General features: G+C 37.9%; 1 protein-coding gene across 5 annotated transcripts in view; it reads left to right on the top strand.

The window, feature by feature from the left end:
* The window catches only part of GREB1 (growth regulating estrogen receptor binding 1), a 99,520-nt gene that overhangs the window by 67,575 nt on the left and 6,713 nt on the right, over positions 1–25,232 (top strand). For all 5 annotated transcript variants that reach the window (XM_074538093.1, XM_074538090.1, XM_074538092.1 and 2 more), the window contains exons 19-32: positions 124–239; positions 938–1,137; positions 2,878–2,967; positions 4,372–4,946; positions 11,928–12,030; positions 12,740–12,898; positions 14,606–14,748; positions 15,510–15,671; positions 17,472–17,676; positions 18,495–18,669; positions 19,580–19,798; positions 22,080–22,215; positions 22,751–22,951; positions 24,935–25,073. In XM_074538093.1, coding sequence (XP_074394194.1) covers positions 124–239; positions 938–1,137; positions 2,878–2,967; positions 4,372–4,946; positions 11,928–12,030; positions 12,740–12,898; positions 14,606–14,748; positions 15,510–15,671; positions 17,472–17,676; positions 18,495–18,669; positions 19,580–19,798; positions 22,080–22,215; positions 22,751–22,951; positions 24,935–25,073 — 2,623 coding nt within the window. The remainder of the gene's footprint in view (positions 1–123; positions 240–937; positions 1,138–2,877; positions 2,968–4,371; positions 4,947–11,927; positions 12,031–12,739; positions 12,899–14,605; positions 14,749–15,509; positions 15,672–17,471; positions 17,677–18,494; positions 18,670–19,579; positions 19,799–22,079; positions 22,216–22,750; positions 22,952–24,934; positions 25,074–25,232) is intronic.

Below are 25,232 nucleotides of genomic sequence, written 5' to 3'. Positions count from 1 at the left end.
TTTATATAGATATATCTCAAATACATATATATATATATATATATATATATATAAACATATTATGTAGTTACAGATAAGTCCAACATATAGATATGTCCAACAGGGTTTCTCTACCTTGTACAGATCTGGCAGAAAATTGAGGATGTAGATTGGAGGCCACAGACCTATTTGGAATTGGAAGGTTTGCCTTGCATATTGATTTTTAGTGGGATGGATCCACAAGGGGAGTCTTTGCCACGGTAAGAAGATCCACTCTTTTCTCAGTGGCAGTGTTTTATCCATTGCTTATCAAATAGCTAAACATTAACTGTGTGATCACTTGTGTGAGAGGAAAATGGATTTCAGTGTCTAGGTGTTTCTTTGCCATTTTTGGAGCAGCTTTTATATCATGAATGCAAACTCCATATTATTGATAATAAACTTCTGTTTATACAAAGACATAAATATCTTCAAAAGTATTATAAGAGTTATCCCAGTTAAGAGGAGAGAATGGGTATGTTAAAAAAAAAGAAGTATAGCTGCTTAGGTTTCTTAGGGTAGCTGAGAAATCTGCTGCTGATGTTTCTATGTGTGCCCCAGGATGTGTGGAGTGCCTTCTGGAATGGCAGCTGGAAGAGAGACAGGATGCCCTGGGGCACTAAATGCTTTTGTATGTTCAACTGAATCCTATTCTGTGTGTGATAGGTTTAGAATCCTAATGATTATTCGTTTTCTTATGCTGATGTTCAGTGCAGTCAATCAAGTTGTGTAATTGGGTTAAGAGAAAGAAAAGTGTATGTACCACAGTGGTAAACTTATTAAGCACAAAATACTGTGTTCTATCTCATCCCTCATTGAAGCAAAATGTGAAAAAATTCCCCTTTGGCTGTGTTTCTCAAAGAGATAAGGCAGTAGATTACAGTGAGTTTTCATAGTAGCTCCTCCTGTTTCTCTCCAGATCACTGAGATACTGTGACCTACGTTTAATAAATTCATCTTCTTTGGTACGGACAAGCCTGGAGCAAGAACTTGGTTTGGCAGCATACTTTGTGAGCTCAGAAATTCACACAGAGAAACCAGTTGTGAATGATGTGTTAGAAAGTGACCCAGAGAAACTAAGCAGTACTGACAATGAAGATGAAGAAATAGCAACAGAAGGTATTTTTTATTACTGGTAATAAAAGAAGCTGTAAAATGAGTGAAAATTATTGCCAAAAGCAGCAATTTATGGGTGAGGTTTTCTCACTTTAGTCTTACTGAGTGAGCTCTGCTCCTTAGTTTTGTTTCATCTCATTGAACCTCTGTTTCCTCACCCTTCTGCTGCTGCTGCCTTTTAACTTCTTGCAGTTCTACTGCTGTATCTGTTTCTCTCTCCTCCTGTGTTCCTCTTTTGTCCTGTGTGTTCTGAGAGCCACAAAGTGCAGCTCGAGTAGGAGCACCAGGTGACACTCACTGTTCAGGTGACACTCCCTGTTCCAGGACCCTCTGCATCTCCCTCCCCAGCAGGGAAGGGTGAGATTTGCTGCCTGAGAAGCAGCAGCAGTGACTGCATCCCTACCCTCAGGGGCAGCTCCAACTCAACTGTTCCTGGTGCTACTGAACCTATCCTTACAATGATGCCAGTGATAAAGATTCCTTTCAAGGAAACAGCTGAGTAGTGCCTACCTTGTAAGGTGTTAAATAGTATGGATAGAAGATACATCTCAACATAGAAACTTCTGAGTTCTTGAAAATGCCCATGAATTCAAATTAACAGTGTAGAGTTAGTGAATTCATAATTTCTTAAGAAACCAATTGAGAACATACAAATATGTAAAACCCAACAATAATTTACCCAGGAACAATTACTTTCTGCATTTTTTGAGTTGATGGACATTATCAGTTATTTACTAGTTCTTTACACTTTTGTTTACTATCTATTGTGCCTATGGAAAAAAAAGGATTTTTATCCCTGTAAAGTATTTAAATCTCAAACAACTTGCCTTCATTTCTTTTTCTATACTATGAGGAGGAAGAAACCCAATTACCTTCCAAGTTCACCTAGAAAGTTCTTACTCACTGAAAATGACAGCAGAACAAGCTGAACAAAAATACTTTCTTTAATCCAATATGGACTCTTCATAGAGGAATGAAATGCCTGAGGTCATACTCAAACTGTGTTCAAGAGATGCCTGCTTCAGATGTGATGGGTACTCCTTGCAATGAGCAGTTCTGTCCATTTAGTTGAAGTATGCTGAGATTGTATGTGACCTGAGTGAAATGGGCTCCTGTGATGTCTAAGGCTGCTCTCCTGGCCCATGAAGTGTGGTGTGATCATCCAGAGTCCAAATCAGAACATGTGAGACAGGCTTACAGTCTAAGTTTGCTGATGGCAGTGCTTATGTCTCGGTTCATCACGTTAGTACTGTACAGAAACAAGCATTTTAGCTTAGGAGCCTCAGCTAGGAATCTCAAGTGAATGATGGCCATCTACCTGAGGATTTTCATCTCTGAAAGCTGAGATACAATCTGGCCATAAAGCTGTGTGCGGTAGGAGGTAATTTCATAACACACTGATAAAATAGAGCTTGTTGCCTGCTACTTTCCCTGACACTGGATTAGTGGGGAATGTAAGACATGGGTTGGAAGAGAAACCATGGTTGAGACAGGCCTAGATATTACCAGCTCCTGGTTGCAGCACTGATTTTTGTGAAGCTATTGCAGTTCAGCACATGTAAATTAGACTGTAGGCTGATCCAATATTCTGTGGTGGGAACAGATACTCTCCACACTGGAAACAGTGTCAGGATGAGGCCAAATCCCACACAAACCCTTCTGTACTTCTCCTTACTTTGACAGTATAGGCTTACCTAAATTATATTTTGATTTTGTTTTCCCTTACTATCATTCATGAAACAGGTTCTACTTCAGAAAAGAGAAGTCCTATGAAAAGAGAAAGATCACGTTCCCATGACTCTGCATCTTCATCTCTCTCTTCAAAAACTTCCAGTAAGACCATAAGATCATCTCTGTTAATTTAAGTTTAGGACATAAAAGATACCTTAGCTTATTTGATAAATAATAAAAGGCATAAATCACTAAGGTTTTGATCAAGCCTATTTTAATGAGATCGCTTAAGATGACTAGAAAATATAGGGATTAGACTTCTGAAATATAGAAAATAGGATCTTTTCTTTCTTGAAAAATTAACATGCCATGGGGTGCTCAAACTAGGTGCTTCCATGTGGTCTGCCCATGGCTCTGTGCCCTCAGTACATCTGTGGTCAAAGAAATATTTTTATTTCACTATTTTCTGTGCTCCTGGATACTGGTATTTTGAGGGATGTCACACTGGTGTTACTTGCAGCCGTTCACAGTGCTGGTGACACTTTTGTGTTTGTTGCTAATGGCTATTACTGACTACTTCAGATTAATAGACAGAGGATAGCATTTCTTGAAATCAGGAGAAACTACTGACTTTTGTTTGTTCAAAATGTGGGGTTTTTTTGAGAACCAGCCACATGGTGAAACAAATCAATGGTTGTTTTCACCATGAGAGGAAATATTGTTGAATGTATGTTCAGCCTTAGGCATATATTTCTAATACCTTGTGTAGACTGATTCCACAAGCAGCTCTCTGTCTACTTTAAAGACTGTGACATATTTGCATGCCCTCTTTCACCAAGCATTAAAGATGCTCAGAACCATTTAACATGTGTTAAACTTTCAAGAAATCTTAATAGTTAAAATATATAGCGTAAAAATATATAGCTTTCAGAAAATGCACAGTTACCTGCAGGGTGTATCTACATCACATATTCCCAGCCAACATTCATGAGTTCAGTATGTACTCTGATCTGACCCAAAGCTCTGTGAATGCACTAATGCATTCTGTAGCACCAGGTGCTTGAGGGCTGCCAGGTTTCATTAGATCAGCCTAAGTGCTGCAGTGACCCAGACATGGGTGCCAGAGCAGAGCTGACTCAGAGGACTGTTTTTAGATGTCAGTCTGAGTAGACATTTCTGTAGTGTGGTGGGGTAATAGCCTGGAAATACTTATTTCCTTCAATGCATTTAAACAATGGTTTTAGTAATTTTGTATTTGTCTTGAGTGATTAAAGTATCAGGTGAGCACCTTCAGCAAGAAGTGTATGAGGGAAATAGAGGACAGAGCAATCACTGACATCTTTCCTATGCACTTCAGGACTTTAAAAGCAAATTTCTGCATTGAAACAAATACTACAAACTAGTCCCGTTATGGCTTCCTGTACGAGGAAGGTCAAAGCAAGAGGAGGAGCAATGTTTGCTGGACAACGTATCAAGAGGATTATTTGTTGTGTTTTGTTTAACTGTGGCATTGACTAGAAGAGATAGTTGCGCTGTGTTAAAGTACAATTTTTCTTTTAATTACAGCATTCTGCACTGAGTCATCCCCTCCCCAAGCCCTAAGTAACAGCACTGAAGAAACTACAAATAACTATGAAAGGCAGAAGCAGAAAGTAGACAAGGGGGCACAAACAACAATCAGCAAACACTTGCCACCAGTAACTGAACAGCTGGATATGAAACAAAACATAAAAAGTACCCAAGTCTCCATCACCTCATCATCCTCCCCACCTTTCTCCTCCTCTTCTTTCTCCTCTGCACCTACTCATAACTCCTTCATCCTACAGACATCTCAGTGCTCCATGACCAAGGCATCTAAACAGCCTCCCATAGTTTTCCTGCCCAAACTGGTTTATGACATTATTACTTCTACAGACAGCAGTGGACTTCCCAAATCCTCTTCCCTCTTGCCTTACCATTCTGTTATGTGGGCCAGTTCTTTCCGTCCCCTTATGAGCAAGATGATGACGTGCACGGAGCAGTCCCTGTACTACCGCCAGTGGACGGTTCCCAAGCCAATCCACATGGACTACAACAACAGAAATGAGGGCAGAATGGACACCTTTCATCCAAGGAGACTGCTGCTGAGTGGGCCACCACAGGTGTGTAAAAAGAACAAGGTATTATCATTGATTCATTTTGTTTAAGTTTATCATAGTCTCAGAAAAAATATTTAGTCATTATTATTCATACTTAAAGGTGTGGGGGTTTTTTGGAGAGTAAATTATGTGTATTTTATTTCTTAATCCCTTCTAATAAAAAATATCTTCCTTTCTTTACTGTTAGCCTGAGTTTCAATACAGAGACGCTGCAGCAATATTCACTTTGTCAGTCTCCCTCCATTAAAATGTTTTAGACAGTTTGCTCAAAAGATAGATTTCATGTGTAATTTCAGTTGTTAAAGTTGCATATGCATTTATGTTTTAAATAAAGATCAAAGATCTTGACAAAGCCACTTGCCTATGATCAATGTGAAAGCAGCTGAGTTTGTAATTAAATTATTTTGTTTCCTTTGCACAGCAGACAGAAATATAAGCTGTTGTAAATAATACATGCAAGAAGGCCAGTTCAAAGTAGCAGAGCCATATTTAAAAGATGAGTAGCTGACCCAGGAGTTTTTTTACATTACTTTGAAAATATATATGAAAATAGGTCTAGTTCTAAGAAGTTAATTCTTGTGTAAATTCTCCAGGAATGTTTAGCACTTACTCTCAGCAAGGTATCTCCTAGTTAAGTGCATATGTTAGAGGCTAAAGGTGGAATTGTGCCTCATGTTTTACTGCAGTATGAAGCAACAAGATAGGAAGAGGCACTGTGCCTGATGAGAGGAGACAGATTTCCTGTCAACCTCACAGTCAAACAGGATAAATGCAAACCAAGACAAAGGTGTTTCCAGTTACTGTAACATCAACCTAAAGAATTAATCCAGAGACAGGTACTGAATTAGATTGCCACATGATCCACTCTTCTATGCCCATCCATGGCAAAAAAGAAACTGCATATTGCTATTTGTAACATTGTTGTTTTCCATTGTATATGCAAATATATGGGGCAGAAGGAGCATAAATGAACTCTTCATATTGGGAATTCCCACAGATGTTACTCTGAGTCACAAAGGATTCCAGAAACTGAGGATCAGTTTTTCACTGTCCATTCCGTTGATCTAAATAGTTTGTGTTTGCCAAATATTGAGGTGTTAAGTGACCAAGAAACTGAATTTCATACTCAGCTGCAGCATAAAAATGAATACAATGTGGAGAGAGATGTTCATTTTCATCCCCAAAAAAACCCAAAATGACAGGCTGTAACAAAAGGACAGGCTCTAACTTCTGTTAGAATTTTACATTGCGTTCACATCAAACCCCATAAAGATATGATTCTGAAAGCCATCCTAAACATTCAGATTAACCAATAAGAAATGTTTCCTTGGTATTTGAGTCCCAAATGTAAATTGTGAAACTTAGAAGAGTCATTCAGAGACTTCTGACAGCATACTACACATGGTGAGAAGGTTTTGATAGTTCACACACCTGATATTTGCAATTTAACTAACTGTTATCAAACAGATAGCTTGTTTATTTGTCAGCCCACTTTTCACTATCAAATCTCTGTTTTTTTTCCAAGTATGGAATAGGTCTCTTGTTCACCCTCTGTACAGCTGTGAATTTCAGCCTTGGTAACAATTCTTTTACTTGAAACTCCATCTCTTTTTCAGCTGTCTTCACAATGCAGGTTATTTCCTAGTGTTGTATGGGGTCCTACAGTTGGCTTAGTTCCTAAAGGATGCTTTTTATATGTATATTCATTTTATATTCCTGAGTTCTTTCTGAAGAATATACCTGTTTTACACAGAACAAATTCATGCTCATCAAATCAGGAGTATCATATCTTCTCTTAAATTCATACTCATCAAATCAGGAGTATCATATCTTCTTCCTAAATAAAAAAATGTAGTGTTATATATTAATTTAATAGAATTTACTATTTATTATTCCATGGAATTCTCTTAATTTATTTCTGTCTTCATGGAAAATCCAGCAACCTTTACTGTTTTAACCTCCCAAAGTACTTAAAACACCCATAAACCAAACAAACTGCTTTAAAAGTATGTGGGTTAATTTAAGGTATACCAGTGCAGTGTTTCTTGAAGGGAATAGTAGCAATAAAATATGCAGTAATTAGAATTACCTTTCTCTTTTGAAAAGAAATAATTTTCCTTTCTGAAGTAGGTTTTATTCAATTTTTTTTATAATATTAATATTTCACATGGACTTAATATTTACTACATCAAGAGGTATAGGCAGAAATGAAAACAATTATTAGACAGCTCATATCTAAATGTTGATAACATCTCAGCCAAAGTATAAGATTGCCAGAGTAGTATCTTCCCAAAAATTAGTAATTACTTGTTTTCTTTATCAGGCAGTGATTCCTTTACTAAAATTTAAATCAGGAAGCAATTTTCTGATTAAAATGAAAAATGCTAAATCAACAGAGCAAGAAAACATTAGAGAATCAAAATGACAATTCTCACTGTCAGGGAAATTACCTAACCCTTCTCTCACAGAGATATTTTACCCTATGTACTGGTCAAGGTATTTTGCAGGAAGACTAGACACATTTTTACAAGGAAGTTATGTACATTAGAAGGCAATAAGTACCTGTTTTTACAATAGGCTTTAGGAAATGCAGTAACAATTGGATAGGTATGGACTAATTTATCTGTAATTAGCTCACATGATCAAAGTGAAGCCACTGGTTAGTGAGTATAATTTAATATACATCACCATGAGCAAAACATATCGTATCTGCGGCTCAACATCTGTTCCCTGGTACCCCCATGCAAATGCCTATATGGAATTCTAAATTCCCTCAAGTATTTTTTCTTCAGAACATTCATCTTAAAGTTCCCCAAACTGCAAATCAGGGTTTCATATGTTCAGTTTTTTAACTGGATTTTACAGTTTAGAACTGGCATTTTCCTGAAGCGTGGAAGCTGCTGGTGAGCACAGCTCAGTCCTGTGGCACCATATCCAGGGAATGGAGCAAGCATGTCTTAAAACACTTCCTGAAGAAAAAAACTGCTGCCCATTTTATTACTCTAACTTTATTAAAAACTCATTACAATTAATGTATACACCATTCAGCTTATATAAGAAAAATATTAGGGAAATATTTAATATATCTATTATTAGCTGTATTTTAGAAGACTGTAGCATGTGGAAACATGGAGAAGAGCCATCAACATTTGACCAACTGTCTGGGAATCATCAGCATGTTTTCTGCAAATCATCATTGATTCACAGGCCTCAGTTTGGAAACCACTGTCATGGTATGTGAAGAACTGTCTTACCTGAAAATTAGAATAGAAAAGCCTTATGGAATTATTTCCCCTTTTGCCATATTTCTCCAAATGTGAGGCCTGAAATCAGATGATGCTTTATACCAACATGTAAGAATAATAAAATACTTCTAGTGGTCCTGGTGTCCAGCATCTGGAACAAGTTAAAAAAGGAAGCTTATTACTGTTACACCTTCTACAACAGCACTTTTGAATGTAATTCCATGGATGCATGGAGGGACACATGCAGTTTATCTCACTGGAATGCTCTCTCTCAGATTCTTGGTTGGTTTGCACCCTGTACTTGATATCTATCAAGTAAGCAAGCAGAGTTCAGTGGTCAAAATCTTTGGAGAGTTTTCCCCTTCTCTTTGGTAGTATATGTCTTTGATATAAAAACTAGACCTTCATATATATGTCAAATTTTCTTCAGGAAAAAAATTTGAATTCATATTCCTTCCTCTTCCTCATAAATGAAGAGCTTCAGAGTAAGCATATTCTTAGCATTTTAAGGGCTAAATAATCCATGACATTAAGGATGAAAATAGAAACAAACACCCTAAATCTCATCAGGCCCCAAATTCCCTAGTTATCATCAGTTTTCAAAAGATTTGAGATTTTCATTTCTTAGTCTTCTGGGATTTTCTTCTTCCAAGTCTGATTCTTCAGACTTCTGTCTTCCAAACTCAGACAGGAACCAATTGAGTAATACTTCCATTATTTGGGAATATTGCCTCCCAAGTGCCTTAACTTACAAAGCACTGAGCACTGCCACATGTTTGAGGCACGTTTTTTCTGGAAAGCAGAGCTGTTTGTCATAGTGGCCCCTCTCATGTACATTCTGTTTCAGAAATTGTAAAAATACACCCCAGTTCTAGGATCCTTCAGTCTTTTAATCTGTTTGCAACTTAGGTATCCAGAGCAAAGACAGGATATGGGGAAAAACACCTTGCTCAGAGTACTTCCTTCCCAGCTGCTGTCATTATTAATATATCATGCTTAGCCCAGAGTCACTAGTTGGGATCAGCACAGCATTGTGCTTGACTTTCCATGTAAAGCCATGTAAAGCTGCAGATCAATCAGGTATCCATGTTAAATTTTCTTTTCAGATCTCCTGTTTATTGCAGTTAGAAGATAGGAGATGGGCAGGATCCCCTTATGCAGAGCATTATGCTTCAAATGTGTGCATACCTTGCTTGCAGGATCTCCTTGTAGCTACTTACAGTGCACAAACTCTTGGAAAAAGGGGTAGTGACAGATGGGGCGAGATGGGAAGATGAAGTAGTTGTGATTTCCGATTGTTATTCAGTTTATTTTCACATTTTATTTTCAAACAAAGAAAAAGTCTCTGTGCTATTCCATTTTGCCTGGAGATGGTACACATATAAAACACTACAATTAGTTTTAGATGTGCATTTAGCTATCTGGGGATGTTACAAGTTCACTTGTTCAAGATTCTTCCCTTCTGGAGTAAATGCTGATTGTAAATGAGATGCCATTCATTTCTCATTTTCTTTTTGAAAATCTTCTCAAAATTACCTGAAAAAGGTGTTCTGTCTTTCACCTTTTCATTTCTTGACAGTAAATGCAGGCAAATGTGCTAGTGAATAGAGTCCAAATATGAATGCTGCATGTGCTCAGCCCAATCTCTGCAGGGAAACGTTCTAATAACATGGAGATATTCCTGAAAGTTCCCAACAGCTTTTTACATACAGCATTGCTCATATCTAGCAGTTCATAAAACTCAGAGTACTGAATTGGAAACTTTTAATGTGACAGATAGAGACAGGGTAAGATCTGATGCATGCAGTGGTCTAAGTGCATGTATTAGATCAGTGGTGTAGCACTTGTCATCCTGTGGTTTCCAGCATTTTTGAGTCATGACCCTACAGTTTGTGTACACTTGAGCCTGGTGGCTGATGCTTTTCATCTCAGCACCATGCAGCAGTAGCCTCATCACTCCCACACACATTCTGAAATACATGAGTTTGATAGAATAAAATTTTAATGCATACCAAAAAGAAAAAGTAAGGCTTTCAGCATGTTGTTCTGTTGATAATTCTAAGTATATGGTTCAATCAGATTAAGAATTAATTTTTATATAGATATCTAATATCAAGGAGACAGGTGTGCTTTTGATAAATGATCTCTTGTTTGAAATTCGGAAACTGTTAATATGTCAGGCTACTCTGTGTTTAATGAAAAGATGATTAGAGGCACTTTAAAAGAGTATGTTCATAACAGAATAAAAAGGTAATCTCAGACATGAGGAAAACAAATGAAAGTATTTTCTTTGTTTGCCTCAGATGTGGGAAAATAAGATGGTTTTGTTTTCATTAGTAGCCATTGCTGCCAAGTTTAGAACCTTGTTCCAGGGTCAGAGGAAAAAATTCTTTTCAGTTTCAATGGAGTTTACATAAAAAACAAAACTGGGAGTTAGAAACATCTGGTCCATGGGCTGACTATAGTCCATGCTGTCATTTCCTCTACTCGAAGTTACTATTTTTTCTGTGTTTCTCCAGGATGACAAGAGTTGTGTGCTGACATCAACAGAGAACAGGGATAATGAGACCCTTATCCACCCTGTGCAAGCAACTGTTCAAACTTCAGTCTGATAGGAGAAACAGATAATGAGCTTTGACCAAAGCAAATGTCTCTTGCTTTGAATTTAAAGCCTCCCTCCCTCAAGAGTTGAGAGAAAATGAAAATTTTTCTTGTCATGGATGGAAAACAGTAACTTAAATACTCTGTCTAGCAATTCCAACACCCTATGCTTTTGACATGTCCTAGCAGTAATGGAAGTGAAGCTGGGTTTTCAATTCAGTAGTAATATAGACCTAATCCAAAATCTGATGCCACTTGGTGAAATCAGACATTTGCTGTCCAATGTGTTGTAACTGATCTATGTGCTAACCTCCCCTGTACAGCCCACTCACACACAATATCGTGGTTTTTAAAGGGGCCTGCTTGGAAATAGCCTTATTTACTTGATGTTATCACCAGCAAACTACCTGTGAAAGACAGAACAACCCACTGAATAAATCACTGGCTGTGGCTTAAACCTTCCAGCAATACTCTTGATGTAGTGAAGGGAAAATTTATACAATGTGTTGATGGGGTGAAAAAGAAAGGAGAAAGTTGTATTTTAAGATAATTTTAAAATGGACTTTTAAAGGGTAATTTTGAAAGATTGGAAGGGAAATACTGTATTTTCAGCATGAGAACAGGACATTTTTGCACATACCATGTCCTTCAGGAGTGGAAGTGGCCAGCAGGAGCTCTCCCAGGGATGTGTTGCCACTTGCACTCCTCAGGAGAGTGACTGAATTCAGTAGCAGGCAGTGTACTGATGAATCATATGGAAATGAAAGGCTTGGGATAATTCTTTAGTAATCTTGTAATTCGAGGGTTCTTTGTACATTTTATGAGCCTATGTGATTTTTAAATGTTCATTGCCTGTGTAGAACCTATAACATCAGGAGAGAAAATTCTTGTCTCTGGGCCTGTAATTAGGCCTCTGATATAAAATGTGTTTTCCAGCTAAGCTCCTGCACAGAGAGAATAAAACTGTTGAACATTAAGATTTTCATTTATGCCAAGGAATATACAAATAACAAAGATATCCAAGTCTTGAATATTAACATTCATTTTCAGCACAGCTACAATTTCCAGATATATGGAAAACTAATATGATGAAAAGCAAAATTTTACAATTTTTTTTTTCTAATTTATATGTTTACAGATAGGGAAAACGGGTGCCTATCTGCAGTTCCTCAGTATTTTGTCCCGAATGCTGATTAGACTGACAGAAGTGGATGTTTATGATGAGGAAGAAATCAACATCAGTAAGTTCCTGGTATAAAAATATTCTGGAGACTATAGAAAATTGTTATGCTAAATTGAAATATAGTTGTCTGTATATTCTATGCCTATTCTATCCTATTCACCTTTGCAATTGCTTTACATTATATAAATACTGTAAGAAAAATTTTCTGAGATCTTCAACTGATACTTAAGAATATTTTATTATTTTATTCATTGTTTAGAATTTAAGCAAAGAACATACCTCTGTTTTTTGTGGAAAGGGATTGGCAGCATTTATGTATATTAAATGATATCCAGCCATTGGTCTTCAGTGTAGAATTTGAATTTACTTCTTTGGTAAAGCATATAAAAGGAATCATTGAAATTCTGCCAGATTTATACCCTGAGGAGCAATGTCATATTTTCTTATTACACAAGATTACCTGAGGGAAGGAAGTTTCTGTTCTCTAATATCTAATTTTAGTCCAAACTTGCTTTATTTACAGTGTATTACTCCTCTATGTTTTCAGATGTATTTCTGTCAGACAGGACATGACGATAATTTTTAAAAGGTAGAGTTGCATTGAGGTGCATTCATTCATTTGTGCGAAAGTTTACCTCTTGGTGCATAATGATATAGTGTCATCAGACTAACGAAAGAAAAAATGAAGCAGGAATAAGCAAAACCATCTATAACAATATAAAGAGCTTTAAAAAATTCTGAATTCTTATTTTTCAATAATATCATAGACATAAAAGAAGAATCTGATCAATACTACCATCAGCCTGGAGATTTGTGGCCAGATTTGGAGACATTTAAGAAGATGCCTTTTGACTACACCATCCATGACCCAAAATATGAAGATGCAAGTTTGATTTGTTCAAAGCTTCAGACTATAGACAGTGAAGGTTAGAATTTTTAAAATCTGATTGGTACACATCTATGTATTTATTTGTTTTTAATGTAAGAATCCTGTTGAACTTTAGGCAGAGTTAAAATATCAGAATTGTTTTTGATTAAGTAATAGTGAAAAAAGATTTCATGTTTTCCAGATGAAGTACCAGAGTATAATCCTTATAAATTACTTAGGGAATATTATATGGATACTCTTTCATTATAAAAGCTCAAATTCCTCAATAAGTTTGTGCATTTGAATGATTTTATAAAGTAGCATTGTCCTGCTCTGTAGCAATGCAATGATTTACGTCCATAAAGTTAGCTTTGTATTTAAAAGTGTCTATAGGTTTATTTTTTAGGTTTTAGGTGAGGTTTGGAAAGCTTGAGATGAACATGCTCAGACCTAGATTCCTGGAGTATTGCTGTGAGAATCAGTGCTCTGAATTAGGCAGCTGGACATGCACAGGCCCATGGGAGTGGGTGGCAGGGAGGAAACACTGCTGTTCAGCAAGGCCTTGGCAGGCTGCAGAAGTGGAGCCTCAGGAACACGACCCTGTTGAACAGTCATCCAATGCGCCCCTTGCACTTGGGATAGAATAACTTTATTCAGCTGTACAAGCTTGGGGCCAGCTCTAGAGACAGCAGCTTTGATAAAGGTGGCTTGATGGTGCTGGCTGACAACAATTAAACCTGAGTCACCAGTTCTCCACTGGGTCAATGGCTTACTAATAACCCAGCAACAGGTCAAGGGAAGTGGTTATTCTTCTGTGATGGCATCTCTAAGGCCACATCTGGGTATTCTGTCAAGTTTTTGGCTTCCCAACATGGGAAAGATGTTGACATCAAGAAGTGAGGCCATTAAGCAGCCAGCAAGATATGGAGAGAATTGGAGTGAATTGGGTTTGTTCCATCTAGCGACGTCAAGCAGGTGCATCTGAATGCTGTCTTCAATTTCCTAATGGGAATTTATAGAAAAAAACTATTATAGATGCACAGCATAAGGTCAAGAGACAACAGACACAAGTTTCAATATGGGAAATTACAATTAGATTGTATGAAAAATATTTGCAGAATAAAAAGCAGTCAAACCATGGAGCAGGTTGCCCAGAGAGATTATGAAAGCTCCACTCTTGGTGATTTTTGAAACTTAACACGACAAGGAAAAGCTTTGAGCAACCTGATCTCATGCTTAAAATCTGAGTGGAAGATTAAATAACAAAGTCCTTTTCAGCAGAAAATACACCTCATCTTCCCTCAGTCTCTCACAAAGAGGATCCTTTGAAAAATATGGATATATATGAAGGATCAACATCACTAAATTGCCAAATTAATTTCACATAATCTACTGTGATGTCTGTCACAGAATGGCAAATGTCATAAGGCTCTTTATTACTATTTATTGCTTTTGTAAACATTCTACCAATAATAGCAACAATGAAAATTTTAATGATCAGGCATTGCTTACATCTCAGCCTTATGTGAAATCTGTACTGAATTACCATAATCATGAATTTGTAGATAATTCCTTGAAGTTCTCTTTGCTGTACATAGTAATTTATAAAATATACTGTGCTCGGAATGAATTCATGGTTCGTTTTGTGCGTCTTTTATATTGCCATTTTCCTAGAAGCTGCTTTCGGTGACAGAAAGTCTGTCACAAGAGAATACATTCTAGCCTTGAATATATGTTACGTTTAATTTGTTTATTTTCTCTATAGACAGATCAGTGAGCAGGAGGCAGGAAGACATGTACACGTGCCGTCAGACAACCAGGATGAGACTGTCCAAGTATGCAGCGTACAACACCTACCATCACTGTGAGCAGTGCCATCAGTACATGGGGTTCAATCCCAGGTACCAGGTGAGGATTTCCAGGTGTTCCTCTGCAGATGAGAAGCTGAAGCACTCACAACCCAAACACAGTTTGTGTACATTCACTGTATTTTGATGGCTTAGAAGTTGTGTGTGTGTACACATACAGCTGATTTACAGATTTTGTTATTTCTTGAGGTTTGCCTTCCTTGGCTAGGCTGCAGTTTGGGGGGCTCAGAGGACCGACCCTTGTGTCATTTACACTGGTTTATTCAGTGCCATGATCTGCATGTGTACTACCAGTTAAAACTATTTTCCCAGTAAGATTTCCACTGGGCTTTGTTTAAGTGGAAAAGTTTGCACCTAAGTGACTGCAACAGGTGATACTTCTGACACAGGACTAGTCCAGCACAGAGTAGTCAATGTGTGGTATACAATTTGCTTTTACTCAGAATAACCCTCTAATTTCTTGCCTGTTTTAATGTGAGGAAGAAAGTGTCAGCAATGCAAATACTGTTTTTTATGTGCCAGTATTACTGAAAGCCAGGAGGGGCCTGTAAGTATTGGTGCCATCTGCAAAATGAAACTGAAACAACAGTTTCAAAAGAGGGAAAGCGTTAGTCTGTATTTTTTTAGTGTAAGCTCCAGCCTAGGGATTATTGCTTAACACTTATGAATAATGAAGCTGAATCTAATGTCATACAGTAAGTGACTGTAATCTGTTCAGCAATGTTGTAAATGTGTATAAACTGCACTGAGACCTTGTGGTTTGACTTTAATTGGAATTATCATATTTTTTCTCATCCTTAGATTTATGAGTCGACTCTGCATGCATTTGCCTTTTCCTATTCTATGCTGGGAGAAGAAATACAGCTGCATTTTATCATTCCAAAATCCAAGGAGCATCATTTTGTCTTTAGCCAACCAGGAAGACAGCTGGAAAGTATGAGGCTACCACTAGTCACAGATAAGGTAGCTGGATTATTTTTATTTTATTTATATTTGTGGCCATATATGGGAGAGAGACACCACCAATTTCAAAATCTGTTGAATTAGTATTCTCTATACTACTGTTCCTACTGTCAAGAGACAATGAAAATGTCCTTATGCTAAGCTTCTATTTTCTCCCAGAAAGGGATACATGAAAAAAAATTTTGAGACACCAAAAAGCTCTATCTTTTGGTCATGGTCAAGGTTGATCCTTTGGTATCAACAGTCTTATCTGTGACAAAAGGTCTTTGGTTATGGGTTTAAGATGTTAAAGGGAGAATAGTTTCTGCAAATAAACTCAAAGATATGATTTTATTTATCATATCATTAGTAAGAGGAAGCATTTTTTTCTGTAGAGAAAAAGCAGTGGAATATCCTGTTTCATGCTGCATAAATGCTTAGTTACTTTCATATAAAAATAATGCTTTCAAAGAACCTTAGCTTCAAGACTGTATAAAGAATTACATGTCATGCTTGTAGAAAGGTATCTATTTGACAAGCTCTAGCCACAGAATCACAGAATAAATGAGTTGGAAGGGACCCACAAGGATCATTGGGTCCAACTCCTGCTCCTGCACTGCACCACACCCAGGAGCGACACCCTGTGCCTGAGAGCATTGTCCAAACACTTCAGCTCTGGCAGGCTGGTGCTGTGACCGCTTCCCTGGGGAGCTGTTCCAGTGCCCAACCACCCTCTGGGGAAAGAATCTTTTCCTGATATTCAACCTAAACCTCCTCTGGCACAGCTTCAGGCCATTCCCTCAGGTCCTGTCCCTGTCACCACAGAGCAGAGATCAGTGCCTGCCCCTCCTCTTCCCCTCCCAAGGAAGCTGTAACTGCAGTGAGCTCTGCCCTCAGCCTCCTCCAGGCTGAATAGAAAAAGTGACCTCAGCCACTCCTCACACGGCTTTCCCTCAGGGCCCTTCACCATCTTTGCTGCGCTCCTTTGGACACTCTCTAATAGTCTAATATTTTTTTTATATTGTGGTGCCCAAAACTGCACAGAATATTCAAGGTGAGGCCACACAGGCGCAGAGATGTTGACCTTTACAGAGATTCCTGATGCTCACATCTAAGGTGAAGCTGTGCCTTGCTCAGGCCACACTGCTTGGAGTATTGAAGCAATTTGTGGAGCAGCAGTAAGCAGTATAGCACTTCTATCCTGGAGAAAATAAACTGCTTCCAATAAACACTAATAAATCAATATCACCCTCCAGTTCAAGTTTTAAATAGAAGAACCAAGACAGTAACACAACAGCAATGTAAGAATGACATCTCCTGCTCTCCCACACCCAGTAAACTTGTGCTTGGCTACATGGTCAGAGCTGTGTGCTGGGTCCTTGTGGATTCTTTTCTTGCTTCTGCCACTAGCCTAGTTGAGGCTTTGACATTTAAAGACTATTCTCCCTTTACTTCTTTTTCTATTCCCTTGCTCCATTCAGAAGAGTTGTACTGTAGTTTTGGAGTAAGGTGTTTCTTGCAGTCCTATATCATATGTAGTCCTAAATCTTCTTGCAGATTTGTCCTCAAGGTACCTCTGCACTTGGCAGGCCAAGGTTAGCAGTCCTGTCCATCCCACCACACTCTCATTGGTCAATTAAGCTAAATGATAGAGTTTTCTTTTTTCCAATTATTATAAAAGTTGTTTATTTTCCTGTCAAGGAAGTTTAAAATGTGTCAGTTTGTCTAGTGTTAGTGTATCTGAATTATTCTCCCGAAGAATCTATTTCTCCTTTTTCTGTCCAGATTAATACAGAAGCTCACACTTCTTTTTACCTACAGAGTGAAGATTACATAAAAAGCCCCACTTTCACTCCCACCACTGGCCGTCATGAACATGGACTTTTCAACTTATATCATGCAATGGATGGAGCCAGTCATTTGCATGTTTTAGTTGTCAAGGAGTACGAAATGGCCATATATAAGAAGTATTGGCCCAATCACATCATGCTCGTTCTTCCAAGCATTTTCAACAGTGCAGGAGTAGGTAAGTGTAACAAGAGGTTCTAAAAAATGTGGACACACAACTTGGGTCCTTAGGTGTTGCTGTTTGACAGTGAAATGTAGACCCACAGCTTGCATCTAGGATGTCTGAGCTGGTGATCTGCATTCCCTCTGAAGACAATGTGTCACAGCTGAAGATACACTTCTCTTAATCCAGGACACCTAGAGCAAGCTCAGTAAGTTGCACCCTAGAAATACGTAACTCTTCTATTGTCTTTGAAAGAAGCTGAGGGTGTTAAAACTCAGATGGAGTTCCACAGTTCCCACAATTTCACTTGTGGAAGTAAGTTGCATGCTATTTGCATGGGCAGTGATGCTCTGGTTGGGTCCATCCCTCAGGAAGGTTCTGCTAATATATCATCTGTGAAATATTTAACCCTTTGCTTGTGCTGCTGGAACACCTTATATATAGCAGTAGTGACAAACATTCAGAGTAGATCATCAGGGACAATTTCCAGTGTCATTCACTGGAAAGCTGGTCAGTCAGCATCTCTAACTCTTTGCACTAAGAGATGCTAACAAACACAAATATTGTCATGTGAAAACAAGTAGTCACTAAATCCTTAAGACACTAGAAAATCTTTACCACAGAAGTCAGGCATCATTTTTCATCCTTGCCAATGTGGTTCTTTAAGTCACTTGCTTGGCAAGCTGGTTGTGGGTGGTGATGGGGTTAAAATCTTCAGAGTGATTTATTTACCCTTGTCTGTGCAGAAATATTCACTTCAAAAGGCTTCTGAGTTAAAAGCAAACAGTTTCTGCCCCTGTTTTTAATCTGGTGGTTTATGCCCATGGTTTCAGGTGCTGCACACTTCCTGATTAAGGAGTTGTCCTATCATAACCTGGAGCTCGAACGGAATCGGCAGGAAGAGCTGGGGATAAAACCCCAGGATATTTGGCCTTTCATTGTCATTTCAGATGACTCCTGTGTTATGTGGAACACAGTAGAAGTTGATTGTTCAGGAGACAGGAGAAGGTAAATAGTGAAATATATGCTTTTTCATCTGATCTCTTTTAACCTTTATCTGCATGTAATTTTGAAATTGTTTGCTACACTACAACTTCTACCCTGTACAAGCAGAGAATTATGTTTGCCCAAGGAGAGCACTTTCGTAGGTATCTGTCTTTGCACAGCACGTAGTGTAGTGTGTGTTGTTCATTCCTGTCCCCTGAGGATTTATGTGCCCTGCAGCTGTTGCTGTTCAAGCTAGAGTTACTTGGACTGCAGATTTCAGACTCTGTAAACGCTCCCTGATACACTGGACAACATGTCAATTTTTCACCATATTTTTCTAGGGAAGCTAAATGACAGTTCTGTGCAAGTTGTGCAACTGATTTCCTTTGGCTCTTTTGTCAGTCCCAGTCTGTGTGTCTCCTTTATGAGTTCCCCAAATTCCTGAACTAGCGTTTTTGTTTTCATTGCTTTAGAATAATGTTTGTGCTAGATTTTTTTTTTATCTATTCCATGAATAGACTATGCAGAATTTACAGCAGACTTTCAGAGAGAATGACACTCGATGAAAACTGAGATTTATGGACTCTAGGGGTGGGCTAGAAGGATCTTAATACTTTGTCCTCAAGTTATGGCACAAGTCAGATTCATTGGAATATTATCTAGGCAACTCTAAAACTTTACATTTCTGAGTGAGTATTTTGAGAGATGTAGACTAAATTACAGATCTGTCATACCAGTCCCCACCACATAAGCACTAGTTAATTTTAACTATAGTGAGAGACAAAAAAATACAGTCAAGTAAGGAAACTCTGAAGTTATCTACCTGAAAGTCATAACAACTTCCAACTGTTAAGAATTGCTCTTCAGCAGAAAGAGATTCTGAATGTTCTCTACATATTTTAAAATTAACACATTTTCATAATTATTGTAGTGACTATACATGGACTGAAAGGAATGTTTCCCTGAAGCAAATTCTGCAACACATTGAAGCAACTCCCAATGTCACTCATTATGCCCTAATTGGAATGAGGAAATGGTCCAGTAAAACAAACAGTGCTGAGATCAAGGAACCATTCTCCTGCTGCCATGTGCATGACTTCATCATGCTGAATGTGGATCTGACACAGAATGTACAATACAATCAGAACAGGTAAGTGAATCAGTAGCACTTTTCAGCAGAGGTGATGAACCAAACAAAGCAAGTTTTTTACAAAAACAAACAATGCTTAAACAAAACTCTTGTTTTTTTTAGGGAAGTTGTGAATAGCATTCAGACAGTTTTTGTTTTTTTACTGGTGATTCAAATCCTTCCCAGACTGCCAGAAGTTGGAAAAAGACATTAATTTCTATAGTTCCAAGTAAAACAGTGATAACAAAGTGACAGGATAAACATAGACAGCAGTGTACTCTGCAGTATTGGTGTACTCCAAGTGGCCTTTGGTCAATAATGTACTTCCCTTCTTGTCTGCCTAACTGCTCTCCCTCCCTTCCAAAGGCAACAGAAATATATGCATGATTGGTGCATAACCAAATCTCATTCTGATATATATATCTGGGCTTTTCACCCTGAGTAGCAAAACAGTGCAGCATACCACATATATGCTCATCAGGACAATCAGAAGAAAATGATAAATAAGTCTTGTTCACATTGGTGGTTGTTTCTCACACTCAGCTGTCTCAGAAATCCCACTTTTTCAGTTATTGTGCCACTTAGGATATATCAGATTTTAATTTTTTCATGCACAGCATTACCACAGTTGACAGAACTGTATTCACTAGGTTCATAGTCTCACAGAATTTCACTGATCTGTGTGAAATAAACGATGGGTTTCCTCCCATTTTTGAGGGACATGCATTTATAACAACAGAACGAAGTGTATATATATATCACTGGAGGTGGGATTCACTTGTCCAAAACTGGTCTTTCAGTGCCTTAGAATATGGAAGACATCCATATGGGGCTGGCAGGTATGACATGAAATGTGTGGTTTTCTGTAAGCTGTGTGGGACAGCCCAGGTAATTAAAATGGCTGTAAGTTACACTTGGGTAACTGAACATCAGTCACTGTGCTTTTCAGAAGAACTCTGCTAACTCAGGAAGATATCTTTTGAGGCCTAAGCTTGCTTACAACTGCAGGGAAGCATTCTGCATTCATTATTCTCTGAATAACAGATGTTCTATATTTCTATTGTCACCATCTTAAAAAGAACAAATTTGCCCCTGTGCATCTCCTAGTAGAGAGAACTGTGCTCCTAGGCTGCCCAAGCATGTTACCTTATGAAACATTATGTGTGAAGGGCAAATGGAGACAATGACAATAAAGCAAAATGATATGAGTACAAGCAAAAACGTTAAAATGTCAGGAATGCCACATCACACCACCCATTTCCTGCCTCTGTCTTTGAACCACAGGAGGCTCAGGTTAATCCTGTGTGGGTACTGCTGACTGTGAAGTATTGTATGGCATTCCAAGCCTGGGCAAGGAAAAAGGTACATTTTAAAACCCAGAGGCAGTGACAGTCAGGGATATCAAATAACCATGTAGATATTGCTAAGATCAAAGACAAAACTTAAAAAACTTATAATTGAATGCCATGTTTCTCACTGGTGTTGACTGTTGCACTGGTAGCTCAGTTAGCTTAAATTCAAGCCCTAGATGTCAATCCAATGGTTCTGCACATCATCCTGTTTCCTTTGCAATAAATATATTCAAAATGAAGAACTGATCCTGAATTTTCCAGAGATCAGAGTATTTGAATTTAGTCAGCTTTGGGAGTTTACCTTTTATTCTGTTCCCTCATATTTTTTAAATGGGTCAAATTTAGCTGAGGGATGTTTGCCCTCATTCTGCTTAATCTTTTCCTGTGTCTCAGCAGTTCTCCTGTAAAAAGACTACCGGCCTTCAAATAGTTTTTGTTTCTAAAATACAATTACATTAGTTCTGTAGAGGAACATTGAAAAAATTGCTAGCTATTCCTATTCTGAGGGGAAAATGAGTAGTCAGATACTTCTGTACATTTGATAAATCATCCCTTTCTTTGGAACACAAAGGAATTAATTTCCTTGACTGTATTTGGGGTAGTAATGTATGTAGCAATTTCTTATGACTCCATTATTGTAGTAAAAGGCAAAAAAATGTTTTAACTTCTGGGTATTTTCCTTAGCAATTTACTGCCTTTCTACTTTATGCTTTTGATCCTTTCCCTCCCTAAGTGCTTTCCTCCCTCATTCTGGTCTTCTCAAACTGATGCTAGCCTAGTTTATTACTAGAAAGCTGAATCCCCTTTCCCTGACTGGTAGGCACTGGTGGAGGGTCAGTGTGTTTGATACCTGTCCTTTCTGTGGTGCTGATCAAAGGCTCTGAGTGCTTGTATTTGTCAGTGTGTGATGAGGAGCATTCCTCTGACCTGCTATGATTTTTTCTTTCCAGATTTACATGTGATGATGTTGACTTCAACTTGCGTGTCCACAGTGCTGGCCTCCTCATCTGTCGGTTCAACAACTTCAGTGTCATGAAAAAGCAAATTGCAGTTGGAGGACAGCGATCCTTCCACATAAAGTCTAAGGTGGGCACTGAGACCTCTGTTGCACTGTTGTTAAAATTGTGTTTTCCTTTCTTGTCTTTTTTAACTAGGAGATCTGAGGTATTTTGGTGCATCATCTCTTGCCAGTAATGGGGTATGTCTGCCACGTGGGGCTTTTTTTAGCTTTTTTTTTCCTGAAATCCACAATATTCTTGTCATAAATACAACTTTCCTTAATAGTTTTCCTTCAAAACTTTGAAAAACACATAAAGTGTCTCTTTGCAATCCGTAACCATTCACTATATGGATTTTATCTATAGCTATAGAATTGCTCAACTTCATGTGACTTCACAGGTAGGAGTACTTTGAGTTCAAAGAAGAAATCTCAAAGACTATAAACACAAATATAATTTTATGAAACTGAAACTGCTTTGGTAGCAGATATTTTTTGCTGAATAACTTTTCTTCTTATATAAAACTTAGATTTGTAGGGTAGAGATGTATTTCATACAAACCAGAATTCACACAGCTTGATGGATTAAGATTGATCTGTATAAGAAATATTTTTTCCTCACAGGTGTCTGACAATCCAGTTTCAATCTCCCCTGCTCAGTACATTTGTGCTCCTGACAGCAAGCACACCTTCTTGGCAGCACCTGCTCAGTTGCTCCTTGAAAAGTATCTCCAGTACCACAGCCATCACTTCTTCCCTCTCTCACTGAAGAACTACAGCCATCCAGTGCTGTCTGTGGACTGCTACCTTAACTTAGGACCACAGGTACTGAACAAAACAATCTCCAAGTAGCTCTAGAAATGTGTAGGCCCTGTTTTGGATGGGTTATTGATGTATTTCTTTGAAGAATGAGGCACATTTCTATAATGTTACAATCGAATTCTTAGTCTTGTAGAGATATTGTCAGAGGTTTCAACTAAAGTACATGGAGAGAAATCCCAGAATTGTCCTAAACACTAATATAGTCTGTGAAGTGCTTTCTCAATCTGCTATAATTCGGCTCTTCCTACAGAAAATTTCTTCCACAAGAGGGTTTTACAAATATTAGATAACCCTTAGAAAGCACTTCAAATATACAGATGTTTTAGTTCACTTCAGACTGATAAACTGAGGCAGAGAATCAAATATTAAACAACCAGTGGGAATGGGAGATGCTGACTTTAGGTCTCAGGAGCTGTTGGCTCTCTCTGATGATTCTGGATCTAAAGCCAAGGTCATAACTCAACTCAAATATGTTAATAGAAATTTGGTACTAAGGTGGTGTGGTTCAGGAGAGAGGAACTGTGTGGAATTTACATTATTTGAACAGTAAGAGACATAATTTTCTCTCTCAGGTTTTTCTTGGAAATCGCAGTGAGGAACTTCAGAGAAAGAGAAAACAATTCTTATCTCTATTCTCTGCTCTTGTTTTTGCACATGTGGAATGTGTTAGGAAGATTGTTTACCTGAAGAGATTTAGTAGTTAGATTCTAGTGATGGTTGCTTATATTAATTGGTCTATTAGGTCAAATCTGTGTCCTGGCTGTCTGGAGACAGTCATGGGTTTTCCTTTAGTATGTATCTTTGTATAGTATAGTACAGTATAGTATGTCTTTAGTAGAGTTATAATATACTATTAATGTAATATATAGTTTAATAAAGCAATTGCTCAGCCTTCTGAATCAATAGAGTCAGATGCTGATAATTTCCTTCGTCAGGGGCACCCTGCATAATAAAATAGGACTGTTTTTATCTCCTCACTGAATACCAAATGAAATTCAGTCTTTCTGGGTTTCCTGAACTTCCCTTCCAAAGAGCTGTGTAATAACCTTCCTATGTATGCTGCTCCCACAACACTTTGAGTTCTTAGGCTTTTGTTTCCACCATGTTTGGAAAAACAAGCTTTGTGGGAGGGCATTGTACTGTTACTGTCTTCATCCATTGCATCCTTTCAGCTCTAACCCATTCAGCATAGGAAATTATTTCACTTTAATTTGGAATTGCTGCCTGAATTGTAATATGATACAGCAGGATTGAAGGAATATGGAATAGGAATACTGGTACAGAGTCTTAGTTGCTGAAGTTCAGCCTTCCTCCTCCACTCAGTCATGCTGATCCATGCCAGATGAGGATGTATCCCGGCTAAGTAGTGCAGTGGCACTTTTGAAACTAAGCCATGTGTGGAAGATACCCTTAATCTGAATTTATAAATCCTGAAAGAGTGCTGTAAATATTCCTGTTCCTAATAGATTTCAGGAGTAGCCATAAAAACAAACTAGGCAAGAGGAAACCTCATAAATTCATGTATATGAATAATTCTACTGACTTGAGTAATCCTTGAGTAATCGTAATGTAAATGAAATTTGGAATTTCTAGGTGTTCTTTTCATGTCTGAATGTATTTACTCACATTTATTGTATTTACTCACATATGAACAAAGTGTGCTGGGCAGGTCACAGCATTATGGTTGTGGAGAGCAATTGTTACTGCAGCTTTCAAACTCTATCACATCTAAACATAACAACAACAATAACAATAACAATAACAATAACAATAACAATAACAATAACAATAACAACAATAACGATGATGATGATGAATTGTGCTTATGTATATTGTTAATAAGTAGTGCTATGTTTTGGAAGGAACTATGAAGCTCACAATATTTGGAGTTGGAAAGAAAATCTGAATTTGAATCAAGTGCAGATACTGGAAGCTTCATATGGATGCTCTAAAGATGTTAATGTTTTTCCACTCTCTCCCAATCAGATTGCAGTTTGCTACGTGAGTTCTCGGCCTCATTCTCTGAATATCAGTTCCTCTGGTTTGACATTCAGTGGTCTCCTGCTGTACCTCTGTGACTCCTTTGTTGTGGCTAGCTTCTTGAAGAAGTTTCATTTTCTTAAAGGTGAGCTGCAATAATTTTATTACAAAGAATTAGGTGACATGGTCTCTGAGAATGTGGGGAAAATCTATTTTATCTATGTTTAAAATCTATTACATTTATTTAATATAGATGCATTTATACATATATGCATGTATTCATATTCTTCTTTATATGTCCCAA

This window comes from Zonotrichia albicollis, chromosome 3 (genome assembly GCF_047830755.1).
Source record: "Zonotrichia albicollis isolate bZonAlb1 chromosome 3, bZonAlb1.hap1, whole genome shotgun sequence".
NCBI lineage: Eukaryota > Metazoa > Chordata > Aves > Passeriformes > Passerellidae > Zonotrichia > Zonotrichia albicollis.
Note: the sequence above shows the minus strand (reverse complement) of the source record. Positions and strands in the feature narration are given on the sequence as shown.